Source organism: Nicotiana tabacum, chromosome 21 (genome assembly GCF_000715075.1).
Source record: "Nicotiana tabacum cultivar K326 chromosome 21, ASM71507v2, whole genome shotgun sequence".
Classification (NCBI taxonomy): domain Eukaryota; kingdom Viridiplantae; phylum Streptophyta; class Magnoliopsida; order Solanales; family Solanaceae; genus Nicotiana; species Nicotiana tabacum.
The window spans coordinates 48,225,661-48,241,252 of NC_134100.1; the positions used below are offsets into that span (position 1 = coordinate 48,225,661).

General features: G+C 38.0%; 1 protein-coding gene across 1 annotated transcript in view; it reads left to right on the plus strand.

Moving 5' to 3' along the window:
- Positions 1-277: 277 nt before the first annotated feature.
- Positions 278-15,592, plus strand: part of LOC107826888 (phospholipid scramblase family protein C343.06c) — a 30,683-nt gene continuing 15,368 nt past the window's right edge. The window contains exons 1-5 of the mRNA XM_016653932.2: positions 278-456; positions 816-1,403; positions 2,229-2,315; positions 4,002-4,043; positions 4,172-4,216. Coding sequence (XP_016509418.2) covers positions 816-1,403; positions 2,229-2,315; positions 4,002-4,043; positions 4,172-4,216 — 762 coding nt within the window. The 5' untranslated portion in view covers positions 278-456. The remainder of the gene's footprint in view (positions 457-815; positions 1,404-2,228; positions 2,316-4,001; positions 4,044-4,171; positions 4,217-15,592) is intronic.

The following is a 15,592-nucleotide window of genomic DNA, read 5'->3' on the forward strand; positions in this document are numbered from 1 at the left end:
CTCCACCCTCCACGCTCATTAATCATCTTACATTTTGGATCGTTCATTTTCAACTGCCAATTCTTCCGCTTCTTTCTGCACAACCCCCATCGACTCTTAACAACTACAATTGTTTTATTAGCCTACTTATTCAGCTCAATACAACAGGTAGTAGAGGAGTTGATGTCACCGAGGCTATTTTAGTCCAATTCTTTTTTTCCTAGTAAACCTAAAAAGGAACAAAACTAAAAACAGTATCGGGTACAAAAGCCGGGCGGCCCGACCCTAGACAATAGTCTTTTTCCCTTGTCTAACTTTCTTTCTCGCAACTTCAAAGAAAAATTCTATTGCGGCCCGACCATAGACAATAGTCTTTTTCCCTCGTCTAACTTATGATATTGGGGTTCCAACACCTCTACAACTTCTACAAATTCTCTGTGGTATAACATTTTTGATATTCAACTCTGTCATGCAAAGGTGAGACAATTCAATCAAAGTGATTCATCTGATTCTTGAACTCTTCATTTGAATTCGGATGACCCTTCTCTCTCTCTCTTTCTCTCTCTCTCTCTCTCTCTCTCTCTCTCTCTCTCTGGAGTTCTATAACAAATAGCGAAATACAATTTGAGTTCTTCATTCTTGTTTTTTTGTCTGTTTTTGAGATAGATATCTCGAATATAATTTGTATTTATCAAATTTTTGGTCTATATGTTGGTTTGTTGCTGCAATTTACTACTCCCATATGAAATATTGTTTTTTGTTATCTTGTTACTACTTAAGAATGCGCATCATATCTAGATTGATAATATATTCGACTGAGATTACCGTATCACCAGATGAGCTGGAGGAACAGTGTTCGTTGTTTAGCCAAGCAATACAAGTGCAGATCATCAGAAAGTTTCACGGTAAATGAGCTTTGGGATGGGATTTTTGTTGCTACAAAGGATTCTTTTTTCCAGTCACAATCACAAAGAGGATACCTATCGTCTTCGCTTAGTCCAACTGGAAATCCTTCTGAAGCATTTAATTATGAAGGAAATGTCCCAGGGAGGGCTAAACTGCCTGGATTTGTTACTGGCCTTGCCCAAGGGACTGGACCAGGTGCAATTGTTTTATCTCGTCAGTATGGGCAGAGGTCGGGAGATGGTCCTGATTTAAGCAGGGAATTTTTTGTGCAGCTTTGGCTTGCCGATGAAAAGAAACAAAGATCTCGAGGAATACAAAAAAGAAAATTGAGAAATACCGTAGACCAGAGAAGAACAGGTTTTGGAAGTCAAACATCTTCCCAAGTTCCATTTGGAAAATGGTTCTCAGGTGCGTCCATTCCAGAAGAGACATCTTACAATGAAGTCAAGCCAGTTCTCAAGCAACCACCTACTAGCCAATCTGTGACAGGTATTTTGGAGCCAACATCACTTGAGGAGGTAGAGTTGTCAAACCCTTCAACCATTCATAGCAAAGAAAGAATCTTATGTTCGACATATATGACTCCATACATGAAATTGAATTTCCAAGTTAGTACTTTGATTGGTCTCCTAGCTGCGAAATGGCCAATCTCTTATGTCTTTGTTGCTTCTTTAAATTTGAATGTGCATACAGTTTAGTGTTTGCTCTAGGAACTGATTAGGTTGTTTACTTCCTAATTCATGGCTCTAATGAATAATGTGTCTAATACCACTCATGCACTATGAGAAGTGTTTGTAACCCAATGATTTTTTGTTCACTTTATGGGAAATCTTTGGCTCTACTTAGTGCTCTACTCACCTTGTTGTTTTAAGAGTGACAGAATCTCTAAATCCTCATATTTGCAGCTCATGGATTTTATCTTAGAGATTTTTTTTTCCGTGCTTAAGGAACTATATATCTATTTGCTTGGTTATTGCTCAAGTTCTTCATCTCACATACTGGCATTCCTGGCTCCTAAGTGAGCAGTAGAGACTTTGCTGAGCCGAAGTCACACTTCCATCAACTGCCTTGGGCACATTTTAAGCTGCTTTGGCTAGGATGTATACACGACTCACTTTATATTTTCTTTTACAGACACTGCTAGAATGTCTCTTTTGTAGTTTATGAGCTCTTTATTTCAGGTGGAAAATTTTCATTGTAATTTGTTACTTTTCCTAATCAAACATGTACATATGTAGCTATTGTTATCAATCTGAAATTTTATGATTTCTGCCTTAGTAATCTGTTTATAGTTTATAAAAAAGCACCGAGTTTCCAATATCTTAATATCTTTCTTTTTTCAGGCCAAGGTTGCACCTCTTCTTGCAAGATCTAACTTGCTAATTACAAGAGATATAGAGTGGGCTAATCTTATGCTTGGTTTTGAGCAAGTAAGTTTGTGGTGTTTGCTAATTTATTCTTATTAATATTCTTATTATTATTACTATTGCAATTATTATTGTAATAATAATATTATTATTATTATTATTATTATTATTATTATTATTATTATTATTATTATTATTATTATTATTATTATTATTATTATTATTATTATTATTATTGTTGTTGTTGTTGTTGTTGTTGTTGTTGTTGTTGTTGTTGTTGTTTAATGTCGTTCTCCACTTAGTGGACATGTTTATCACAAGAATACCAGGTCCTTACTTTCAAGGCAATGTGTTCATGTTTACACATGTCATGTGTATGTGCAGGTTGTGGTTTGGAGAGAGTGAAGAATTTGTGACTTGGAGTGAGGGGGAGAGGAGCGATATGCATCTGCATATGAAGGGAAAGAGAATAGTTAGGGGCAAGGGGTTGCAAAATGAAGCTTTTTGTCTTTGCTGTTCTTCAACTTTATGTTTTCTTTATGTTAAACACAAGGACTCTACCCTTCTAGATATTTGCAAGATTATTTAGTTAACTGGATTCTGCTTTAGAGTCATTTGGTATTGGCTAGCTTGTAAGCATTATCCATCTGACTCAGGCATCATATTTTAGAACATCTGATCTTGGATAATTGATTGAAGAAGGAACAATGAATTGCTAAACAGAAGTACTAGTTATCCTTGTCAAACAGAAAAGAAAAAAAGTGCTGTCCTCCAGAATGTGAAGCTAGTAGATTGTTTCTTCTCTAGTACTGCATCTTTGTGTTGGAGAAAAGTTAAAGGAAAGCACTTTATCTTTGGGTTGGAAGCAAGGTAAAGGGAGACACTGGCACCCTGGGAGATTTTTGAGCACTATATTGCTTAATGTAGATTGGCTCTAATAGTAAAACAGATCGAGGGAGAAGAACAATATACTGAAGAAAGAACCATTTTCCTTTTAGAATTATCGATGATATTCCTTTTTGTTTTAATGATCAAAATATAGGCACTGATCTTACTAGGCTACCAATTTAAATATATTGTACAAGGACTAGCTATTCTCTAGAATTAAGTATGTTATGTACCTCATGGAAATATAAGATGTCCTACTGGCGGTGTAAGAGGTTCCAACTGAAATGGCCCTAGCCCCTAGGCTGCTTTCTTCATTGTGGTTGAATGCTTGCATTCTTTCATATTGAATTAAACTTAAGTTTAGTGAACTCCTTGCTATTCAGATGTCTGATTCAACCATTCTCTCTCCAATTTTGGCCCAATTTTATATTTTATCTGCATTTCGCTCACTCAGGGTTTTTCTCTCAACTCTACCATCAGAGCAATATTTTTGCTTCAAGCTCATTTCTCATCCTACTTAAACCTACTCTGCTTGCTTCGGGCCCATTATTTTTGTTGAGTTCCTTGAACTCCTCAAAAATCAACCCTATTGAGCACCCAAAAAGCTTGAAGAGAAAAAGAGAACAAAAATATTTACTTCAGTTGCAAAGCCAAATTGAATTATACATGCCAGAGGATGTTAGAGACATCAATTGTACATGAGTTTCTTCCAGGGTTTTATCGTGATCTTGAGATAAGTTTTGGGTTGTATATCTCTAAACTTTTCGGTTTTTCTTTGGTCTATTTTGGTCTTTTTCTTTGATCTACTTATCTTCACTATAAATATACTTTGGGGTTTGTGATTGATTTGTCAATTTGCAGGAAAACAGATATGCAGTTATGGATGTCTGTTACCCACAGTCAGTATGTAACCTCTAACGCCTTCTAGTTCTAACTTCTAAGACTGCAGTTCACTGCTTGCATGGAATGTTTGATCTAACAAGTTTGCCCTCATTAATCAATTAGTTCTTATTTGTGTATTGTCTTTCTAGCCTGTAGGTTTTATTCGTGAACAAAGTAATGTCCTTGCCAGACAGGTACTTCCAGTTCTTCGTTTTGCTATCTATTTTTGACTTATTTGTCATATTTAACTTTTTGCTCAAAAATATCTTTTATTTCTATTCTCGTTTGGGTTCCAATGAGGATGTGAAGAATGTTCTTAATTCAATGATCAGGCAGTACTGTAGAGTAATGCAAAGGAGAAGCTAATTGCATATCTTTATGAACATATATCATGTACGTGGTTTTCACATGGCTTTACGTCACTGACATGGTCAATCAATATCTTTATTGTAATTTCTAGTTGATGAATATGCATGCAATGCATCCTTAATCAACTTTAACTTTTTGAATATCCTATACCATGTCTCTGATATTGGTTAAATGAGATTGAGAAGTCTAAGCAGGATCAAATTGTTTAAGTATAGGTATATAGGGAGTAAAACTGGAGGGTGATCATGACTGTATGAATTTGGAGGACAAAAGAATTGGTATCATTAATTTTATTTTCCTCTCAATGACCAAAGATTGTAGAGGCTGAGTGATTGTGTTTAGATGATTGACATGGTTCAAGCTTTAATTGTAAATGCATCTGTAGCTCTATGAACCTATTCCAGATATCCCATGGTTAGAGGAGAGTAGCATGCATTAAATGTTGGTCATTTTGAGGTTGAGAAGTATATGAAGAAGTGAATAGTCTAAATAGAAGTTTATGGATTTAGCTTCAATAAACGTCTAAACGGGAGGGTGAGGGCTGCAACAGGGAGTAGTGACGGTGATTCTGCCTGTACAAATCGTGTCTGGGTATATGACAATGCAAGTTGCAGCTCTTTGAAGTTGAAAGCTCGATATTGAAAAGTGGTGGATATTTATTCATTATATCATCAACAAAAACAGGTCATTTATGTAGTTGGTCTTCTTTCATGTTGGTAGATGGTTGGCTGATCTACAGATGCATATCCACCCTCATTTGTAGGGCGGCGTTACTGATGTCATTATCTTCTTCAATGTCTTAGAGAATATGGTTAACTTAGCAGTATGTGCTGAAGGCTGCAAAATGGAAGTGACAGAAATTCTTCATGTGGAGAGTGGAATAGGAGATCTTGAATATGAAAGATTGATATTGAATGGTGGTGGCATATTAGGCTAGATATTATGCAAGGGTTCCTTTACAGTGTTGGTATTTCTCATGTTGTTGGCTAGTATAATGCATTCCCCTATATATAATCATGGAGAAAGGTATCTTCAACAAATTCTAATCTCATCATGTGGAAAAGGAATATGATCATTACCTACACCATTCAATAAGAGCCAGAATGTGACATTTTACCAGTTCATGGTTGTCACGCCCCGACCTTGGGGAGTGCGACCGGCGCTCAACCAAGATACCCCGGTCAAGCAAGCCTTTACAATACCTTCTACCCAACTCGCCCATGAATAAAGAGAAGATACATCTATATCATTAATTAAACACTGAGTGGATTCCATGAACAATGCCAATTCCATTACCATTAGTCACTTCATTTTATAGTCTCAAAATACATACACAATCATAGTTTAAGTGCAACAAATGATTCAGATACAACAAGGCTATTTTGACTTTCCCAACACCCATATACAACCCACACTGTGTCTACGCTCGACGGATACATAACACTATGATAACGCCGACAACAAGGCCCCGGCTATACCTCAAAACATAATACACGTGGGACAAAAGATGCACGACCTCGAATGAGGTGGGGCTCACCAAATCTGCTGAGAAGAGGGTGTACTGCTATCAATGATCAATGCCACCTGCTGCGGAACCACCTGCATCCACTAAAGATGTAGTGCCCCCGGCAAACGGGACGTTAGTGCATATAGAATAGTACTAGTATGTAAGACTAAACACCCTCTCGTTAGAACGAATGATAACACAAGGAAGGACAATCATAAATCAATGGAAACCTCACACAATACTAAAACATCAAATTAGGAGCAAAATAAGTGTCAAGTAAATTTCCATTATTTTAGGTTGGGAGATCCTGGCACCGATATACCACTGTGATTTTAGCACGGAGTCCGATCACGGCCCGATCGGCTAGGCCGTCTCATCCAAAGACATCAACCACAATCACAATCATTATCACGATTTTAATCAATACCTCGATAACAATTTCAAGCACAATCACTACCATGTGTGCGGCATGGCGTCCGATCACGACCCGACCGGCTAGGCCGTCTCACCACAATGCCGTGTGGATCGACATCACCCTTTTCTAGCAATCATCTCATCCCAATAAAGGGGAATATTCTCTTCACATCAATCTCATCCCAATAAAGGGGTACAATCACAATTCACTCCTACACCGGCATGTGAAGTTTCGGGGTTAGGTTATTTCAACCTACTCTTCCTCGGTGACCAACGATACTCCCAGGGTGTTTATTTATTTAAAGGGTTGACAACTCATTTCATTATCTTTTATATATCATTTAGTTCATTGGCACCGATGGCCATAACACAATGTCACTCTTGGCACGTTGGCCGTATTTCATACTTCATATTCATCTCTTTCACTTTCAAACCTTATCATGGATCATCAACAACAGAGCATTTCTATTCAAGACTTTAAGTCCACATATTGAGCAAATAAGAATATTAAACACATTGAGATTTCTTACACAACTTGACATAATAGCCTTCATTTGAATCACGACTTAAAGATATAACATTTCGATATGCAACCCATGCTTCGAGTACATTTTCAAATAGAATATAACATAACAAGAACATTGGAATACATATTGAACATATATCTTTTTTTTGAAAAAGGTAACAATACATATTGAACATATATCTTTCGACACAAGGCTTATTCGGAATAATCAATTCATAATGAACAACTCGGGACTTACAAGGATATTGTGGGGTTCAATTCTAAGAGATGAGTTTAGCCAGCATACCTCGCCTCGAGCCTTTTAAATTACTACAATTTTACGGAATCTTAGCCACTTCAATCTATTTAGAAATATAGCAAAATTGAACACAAATTAGGAGAAAGTTTATGGTTCCAGCTCATTTGAGCATTTTATCAAACACTAGGTGGGTATTATGATTTCAAGGTCCTCCTATGGTGGATTCCCTCATCCCACTACCCAAAGTCTACCCAATTTAGCTCAACATTCTTCCCCCAACCCTTGATAGTACATGCATGCATAATGGACAACTCCCACACCCAAAAATTGCTTTTCTCATTACCTATTTTCAGTAAAATCACGAAATTGAGGACTATGGAGTAGAATCTTACCTCTAGGATGAAGACCTTGTGAGGTACCCTTGTGAAATCTTCAAGGCTTGAGCAAAGATTGATGAACAAATGACTTAGAAATTCCTTTTCTCACTCTAGACCACCTTCCTCTCTCTAAAATATAAGTTTGAACCTTTTAAAATGATCCCTAAGATTGTTTTATAAGAATGGGGTCGGGTTTATAAAACCAGAAAAATGAAGCCCCGACGCAGATCCCGCATAACGCTTCCGCGGTCCGCAAAATGGACCGCATAATGGCCCTCCGGAACTGGGCACTCCTGCCTCACACTGCGACCGGTCTGCGGTCCGCAGACCTATTCTGCGGTCGCATAATGCGCCGCAGAACTTCCTTCCGGAAATTTTTGTGTTGGAGCTGCGATGGGTTGTGCGACCCGCGAAATGATTATGCGGCCGCATAATGGTCCAAAAATTTGCCCAGATTTCTGTGACAGATCTGCGGTCCGCAGATCAGTTCTGCGACCGCAGAAATGCCCTGCAGTTCCAAAATTTTTCTTCAAACTCCCCAACGCATTGTTCAACCCAAAAAGTCCGAACCGCTACAGTCATCAACACATAAGTCTAACTCGGCACCATGAAACCCCGGGTTTTAGTAAAATTTTACGGGCCTTACAATGATCTTCACTCCTGTCTAGATATTCTTACAGTTCATGATGTGCCATTCATGAATGTATTTTCTGACTTTTGTGCACATATATTTCACTTAAATGTTCTCCTCTGTCAACCTATGCAAAAAAGGAAAGAATGAAAAGATACTCTTAAAGCTGAAAGATACTTGGAGTTGTCATGCGTCAGACTCAGTGCACTTGTGTGTTTGTTCTCTAAGCTGCATTGCGGGAGTGGAATAATGATAAACTAAGAAGTTCTCTAACCTGTGGTCAATAACCAATAATATGGCTGATGAGTTACCCTGAATGAAGAAGTATCGTTTGTTCAATATCTTAAAAAGTTTGGAAAAAAATTGATAGTGGTGAACTATTGCTTATCAACTGTGCACATGAAATTTGATATAAAGCAGAGAACTACATGCATAATAAACATTTCATTAGTTTTACTGGAGTCAATGCATATCGCTCTTGTTTAATCTTTCCAGTTTTTCCTGTCTTGCCATGCACGAGTTTTTCTGTTCATCATTTTTGAAGTGCTCTCTGTCAGAGGACTGAATAACACATTCCGAATTTAGGCTGGGCAAGAAATTTGTGAACGATATTTTGAAACCTGATAATCTTCTTGTATGTCAATCTATGACAGATATGCGTACTGTCTTCCGGTGAGAAGTTATTAAAACAGAGAGGAGAGATAGAGAGGGAGAGGCAGAGACTCCTAACTTGCTTTAGGCTCCAGAGAAATTGAACTCTGTTGAAAATGTTGGAACTCTCTCTTACGCTATTACTGATATTATACATCTGATTAAAGCTGATCAATTAGGTGTATATCTTTGTTTCTCTCCGAGGGTGGGGCAAGAAATCACGACATTCTATCTTAAAACTAAGGGTTTAGCACATCGCCATCTAAGCGCTATACCCATTCTATTTGCCTGTTTGGCCAAGCTTCTAAGATCAACTTATTTTGAAAAGTATTTTTCTCAAAAGTGCTTTTTAAAAAAGTATTTTTGGTGAGAAGCAATTTGTGTTTGGCTAATTAATGTGAAAAGTATTTTTGAGCAGCAATTAGTGTTTGGCCAAGCTGTTAAGAAGTGCTTATAAGTGTATTTTACTCAAAAGTGCTTTTGGGAAGAAGTTACTTTTTTCTGCTTCGCAGAAACTGCTTCTGCTTCTACTCAAATACACCTTTTTTTCCATATAGACGCTTGGCCAAATACCTTAATTTTGGGAAAAAAATACTTTTGCCCAAAAAAAAGCTTGGCGAAATTGGCTATATGTTCTTGAAGGGGATCATGGGTTTGAAGCTACTCATCAGTCCTAGTATTAGTTGGGATAAGTTGGTTTTAGTACACGTGTGAAGGCTACATGAGTGAACTTTAGGAGACTAATGATTTCAAGAAGAAGGAAGAGCTTCTTGTATTTATGTATATATATTTACATCAAGAGTACTGACATTTTATACAATGAATCCTATGGCTAAACTAGGAAATAAAATCAGTAATTGCTACAATCAAGCTACAGAATAAAATCTGCCTATAATTAGGATAGAGAATAAAATCTAATCTAATCATATCTTTCTACTAATTACACTAATCAACACTCCCCCTCAAGTTGGTGCAAAGATGTCGCACATGCCCAACTTGCAAACCAAAGTGTAAAAAGTCTTTTTGCTGAGACCTTTTGTGAGCACATCCGCTAGCTGCTTTTCTGACGATACATGAAGCAAACTCAACGTACCACCAACAATCTTTTCTTTGATGAAATGTCGATCAATTTCAACATGTTTTGTTCTATCATGTTGAACAGGATTATGAGCTATACTGATCGCAGCCTTGTTGTCGCAATATAACAAAAATTTTCCGGTTTCAGACAATCTCAATTCCTTCATTAACTTTTGTAACCAAATAAGTTCACAAACACCCTGGGCCATTGCTCTATATTCTGCTTCTGCACTGGATCTGGCAACTACATTTTGTTTCTTGCTTCTCCAAGTAACTACATTCCCTCCCACGAGTGTACAATAACCAGATGTAGATCTTCTGTCATCTAGAGATCCAGCCCAATCCGCATCTGTAAAGGCTTCTATTTGGAGGTGACCATGAGTGGAGAAAAGTAGACCCTTTCCTGGTGCACACTTCAGATACCGCAAAATGTGAAAGACAGCTTGCAAATGAGGATCTCGTGGATCGTGCATGAACTGACTCACCAAGCTAACTGAATAGGCTATGTCTGGCCTAGTGTGAGAGAGATAAATGAGTTTTCCAACCAACCTCTGATATCTCTCCTTATCAATTGACTTTCTAACCCCAGTTTGTAACTTGTGATTGCTTTCAATGGGAGATTCTACTGGTTTGCAACCTGTCATACCAGTTTCTTTCAAGAGATCTAGGATATATTTCCTTTGAGAAATAAAAATTCCTCTTTTTGATCTAGCAACCTCAGTTCCCAAGAAGTATTGCAACTTCCCTAGATCTTTGATCTCGAATTCCTGGGCTAACAGCTTCTTCAATCGGGCCATCTCTTCATCATCGTTCCCTGTCATTACTATGTCATCAACATAAACTACGAGAAGAGTGAGTTTACCTTTTTGGTGTTTTATGAAAAGGGTATGATCAGCATTACTTTGTTGGTAACCGAAGGAGATCATTGCTTTGCAGAATCTGCCAAACCAAGCTCTTGGAGATTGCTTCAGTCCGTACAGGCTTTCTTCAGTTTGCACACTTTTCCTTGACTTTGTTCAGTATCAAATTCAGGAGGAATCTCCATATACACCTCTTCTTCTAAGTCGCCATGAAGAAATGCATTCTTCACATCAAACTGTTGTAAGTCCCAATCAAGATTAACTGCACAATACAAAAGAATTCTAATAGTGTTCATTTTTGCAACAGGGGCAAATGCCTCCCCGATAGTCCACTCCATAAGTTTGAGTGAACCCCTTAGCCACCAGTCTTGCTTTGAATTCTTCAATCGAACCATCAGCTTTGTGCTTCACAGTAAAGACCCATTTGCAACCAACCAATTTCTTATTTAGTGGTGAAGTGACAAGATTTCAAGTCTCATTCTTTGACAAGGCCTTCATTTCTTCAATCATAGTTTGCTTTCATTTAAGATCTGCAAAAACTTCCCTCCAATTCTGGGGAATAGACACAGAAGAAATAGACAAGGCAAAAGCTCTATAGGAAGGAGATAAGGAATTATAGGAGACAAAGTTAGATAAGGGATGTTTGGTGCAAGATTTGACTCCTTTTCTGTAAGCAATAGGCACATCTAACTCACTAGGAAATGTAGATAACTCACCAGTAGAAGAGGTTTCAACAACAGAAGAGGGTTCAGCTTCAGCAGATTGCATGATGACTTCTTCAGTTCTCTTTTTCCTTGAATAAGTTATCAAATCAGGTTTATCCAAACGCCCAATAGTCTCCCCCTGAATTCTTTCTTCAATTTCACTTTCTCCTGTCTTAGTGGCTTCAACAGTGAGAATCATCTCTTCATCCTTATAGCTCTCCCCCTGAAGAGGTGATGGTGTTTTATTGTAATAGGGCTCAGATTCTCGAAAGGTAACATCCATGCTGACGAAGGATCTCCTAGAAGGAGGATGATAACATTTATACCCTTTTTGCGTTGGAGAATACCAATAAAGACACATTTAATAGCTCTAGGATCAAGTTTTCCCGAACTCCTAGTGTGAACAAAGCAAACACAACCAAACACCTTCGGAGGAACAATATAATCATTCTTACCCTTCAAAGCTTCCAAAGGACTCTGAAAATTGAGACTTTTAAGTGGCATTCTATTGATAAGGTAGGCAGCTACTAGAATGACATCCCCAGTAAAGTTTTGGTAGATTCATAGTAAACATTAGAGATCGTGCCACTTCTAGCAAATGCCTATTTTTCCTTTCAGCAACCTCATTTTGTGCACTAGTATAAGGACAACTAGTTTGATGGATTATCCCAAAAGACTCCAAATAAGCACCAAAATCTTTACCCATATATTCTGTGCCATTGTCAGTTCGCAAGATTTTTATCTTGACCTCAAATTGGGTACAAATCATCTTATGAAACAACTGAAAACAGAAGAAGACTTCATTTTTGGCCTTCAACAAATATACCCAAGTCATCCTAGTACAACAATCAATAAAAGTAACAAACTATCGACTACTAGATAAGGAAACTGTTTGAGTGGGACCCCATACATCACAGTGAATAGTCGAAAAAGGAATAGTACTTTTATTATCACTTAAAAGATAAGAGTTTCTAGTGTGCTTGGCATATTCACAAGCATCACAAAACAAAGATTCAAACTCAGTTCTAGAAAACAAACTAGGATATAATTTCTTTAGAACAAAAAAGGATGGGTGCCCCAATCGTCTATGTCATTGTATTATTTCTTGGTTGACGTTCTTTTTTCCTCCAAAAAAGGCTTGACCAAAGTCTCGAGTTCCATCAATCCAATATAAATCATCATGCAATCTACCACTGCCAATCCTCTTCCTTGTTTGAAGATCCTGAAAAACACAATAATCAGGGAAGAACTCGACACTAGAGTTTAGTTTTTTGGTGATGGCGCTAACAGATAACAAGTTAACGGGAAACTCAGGTACATGAAGAACGGATGACAATGTAATATCAGGTGTACAGATAACAGAATTCCAGAGACGGGAGTTAGGGAGCCATTGGCTATTCTGACACAATCCCCTTTGGTACTAGGAGAGTAGTTTTGAAAGCCTTTAGAGGAGCCTGTCTTGTGTCTATTCGCACCAGAATCAATAATCCAAGAATTAAGATGGGCATTAAAGGCAATACCTGACTTCACATAATTGGAAGCCCCAACATTAGAAGTGTCAAGTTTGTTCAAGAGACGGCAAAGGTGCTGAACTTCCTCTGAAGACAAAGTTTCTCCTGAAGCAGTTTCTCTGAATGTTTCCACATTTTCTGCAATATTTGCTTGACCCCTTGATAGACCGACACGCTTGCCTCCACGACCTCTAGTTGGTCTACCATGCAGTTTCCAGCATGCCTCTTTTGTATGTCTTGACTTTCCACAGTAATCACAGTGCAAATGATCTTTATCAGAAGTGAATGCCTTTGTTTGGTCATGAGACACAGTTAACCCAGACTTCTCGGTTGGTGCTGAATAAAGCATGACTCCTCGTCGGCTCTCTTCCTGTTAAACATAAGAGTATGCATCCTCAAGAGAAGGAAAAGGAACTTTACCAAGAACTTGAACCCTGATCTGATCGTACTCTGGGTTCAAACCAGCAAGAAAATCATATATCCTTTCTTTTTCAACCAATTTCTGAAAGTGAACTGCATCATCGGTACACTTTGCTTGGAGATCCTGATAGTAGTCAATTTCCTGCCATAACCCAGTTAACTCGGAATAGTAGTCAGTGATAGTCAACTCACCTTGCTTAGTGACATGAATCTTATTTCGAATTTCAAAGACCTGAGCGTCATTTCCCTTACGAGAGTAAGTGCGCTTAGTAGAATTCCAGATCTTTTCAGCAGTATCAAGCAATAAATACTGTTTAGAAATTCGAGGGTGCATAGTATTTAAAAGCCATGTCATAACTAGGGAATTATCTGAATCCCACTGACTATAGCTAGCATCAGTCACAACAGGTGCTTTCTTTTCTCCCATAATATAACTAAGCAACTTTCTAGACTTAATAAAAAGCAAACAAGATCTTATCCAAGCAAGATATGTACTAGCCCCATCCAATTTAACTGCGCTAACTTGTGAAACAGAATTAACCATTTGTGAAAGAGCATTATCTGTTGATTTGGTGTCCCCCATTATTTCACAAGTAGCAGTCCAGAAGCCAAAAAAAGGAATCACAATCTGAAATAATCAAACCTAGAGAAAGAAATTACTCTTTTCTACCAAAGTATCGAACGAACCTGAACTCCAAGGATGAGAGAAAAAAATAGCAAACTTCGCTGGAGAACAAGATCTGAGAAGCTGAAACCCTACCTCCGGTGAGAGAAAAAAAAAAATTGGAACTGGAGTAGGCTCGGAATTTGCCGGCGATCTGAAAGGAGCAAAAATATTCCAGAAAAAGTCGCTGGAAGGCTGTCTACTCGCCGGCACGTGAGATATATGCGTCGCCGGAGTCAGAGCTGTTGACGGCGCGTGGAGAGGTCCTTCTCGGAGCTGCTTACTAGGGTTTTGTCGCTGTCGCATGAGGGAGCTTGTAGTGGTGTTAGTTTTTCCACACTACTGGTATATAATTGTTTCGATGCGTACAGCCACCGTGAGCCACCGTGAGGGAGGAAAAATTCGACCTCTTCAAAGAACTGGAACCCTATAGTGCTGCTGAGGGAGGAAACTCACCTCAAAATGGCAGCAGAGACTCTGATACCATGATGATTTCAAGAAGAAGGAAGAGCTTCTTGTATTTCTGTATATATATTTACATCAAGAGTACTGACATTTTATACAATGAATCCTATGGCTAAACTAGGAAATGAAATCAGTAATTGCTACAATCAAGCTACAGAATAAAATCTGCCTATAATTAGGCTAGAGAATTAATCTAATCTAATCATATCTTTCTACTAATTACACTAATCAACAGAGACACTTGGCTGCTGTTTGATGCGTCATGTTCTTGGTTCTATCCTCTGTTAATTGGTTATGTACACTTAGAGATTTCATCAATTAGTATTGTTCTTTACCTATCAAAAGAGATAAAAGAGAGAAGAAAGCATCAATAGATGGGTGCTAAAAAAGGTATTGCGTCTGCTAAGAAAAAAGGAAGAGAGATGCTCTTCCCTCTCTCTAACTTTCCCAGTCTCGAAAATCCCCTCATAATCTTCGCATTCCCTTTTCCACCCTCTTACTACTACAGTTCCACTCTACCACTTCCATTTTTCACTCTTTTTCATCTTCTACAACGCTCACTTTCTTCTCTTTCTTTCCAAATCTTTTTTGTACGGGCTTTCAGGTCATCTTCTAGTTTGATCATCTACAAGCTGTAATCTTTTTTCTTTTCTTGTGGAACACATGCCTTTGTTTGTGTGGACAACAAATCTTTTGAGGTGATAGAGAACATCACCGAAAAAGAATGCAGGTATGAATGGATTAAATGCAAGCCCAGATTTGTTAGTTGAATTTTCGTCAACAAGGTTTCTGATCTGGTTTTGTCAAGTCATGTATTATGTTGCTTGTTACTGAAAGACACCGAAACATTTGTAGCAGATGGTTGAGAAATGAAGCTGCACAATCATTATGTTACCACAGAATTTCGACGTTTATGGTAGATTTATGCGTATCGTCACTTTTTAGGGGAGAAGATGGAGTGCAATTATTGTTTCAGAATTTCAAAGAACTCTGGGTCTGTTATTACAGATAAGCTATGGAATTTCATAGAAAAATCTCCCAATTTAGAGACTCTATCTAAGCCTAAAAGTTGCGCAGAAGTTACCAGATTGAGAAAATGATCTCTAGACTCTGTTCGTGCCAGTAAAACCAAAGACCAGGAAACCAATAGAATTCT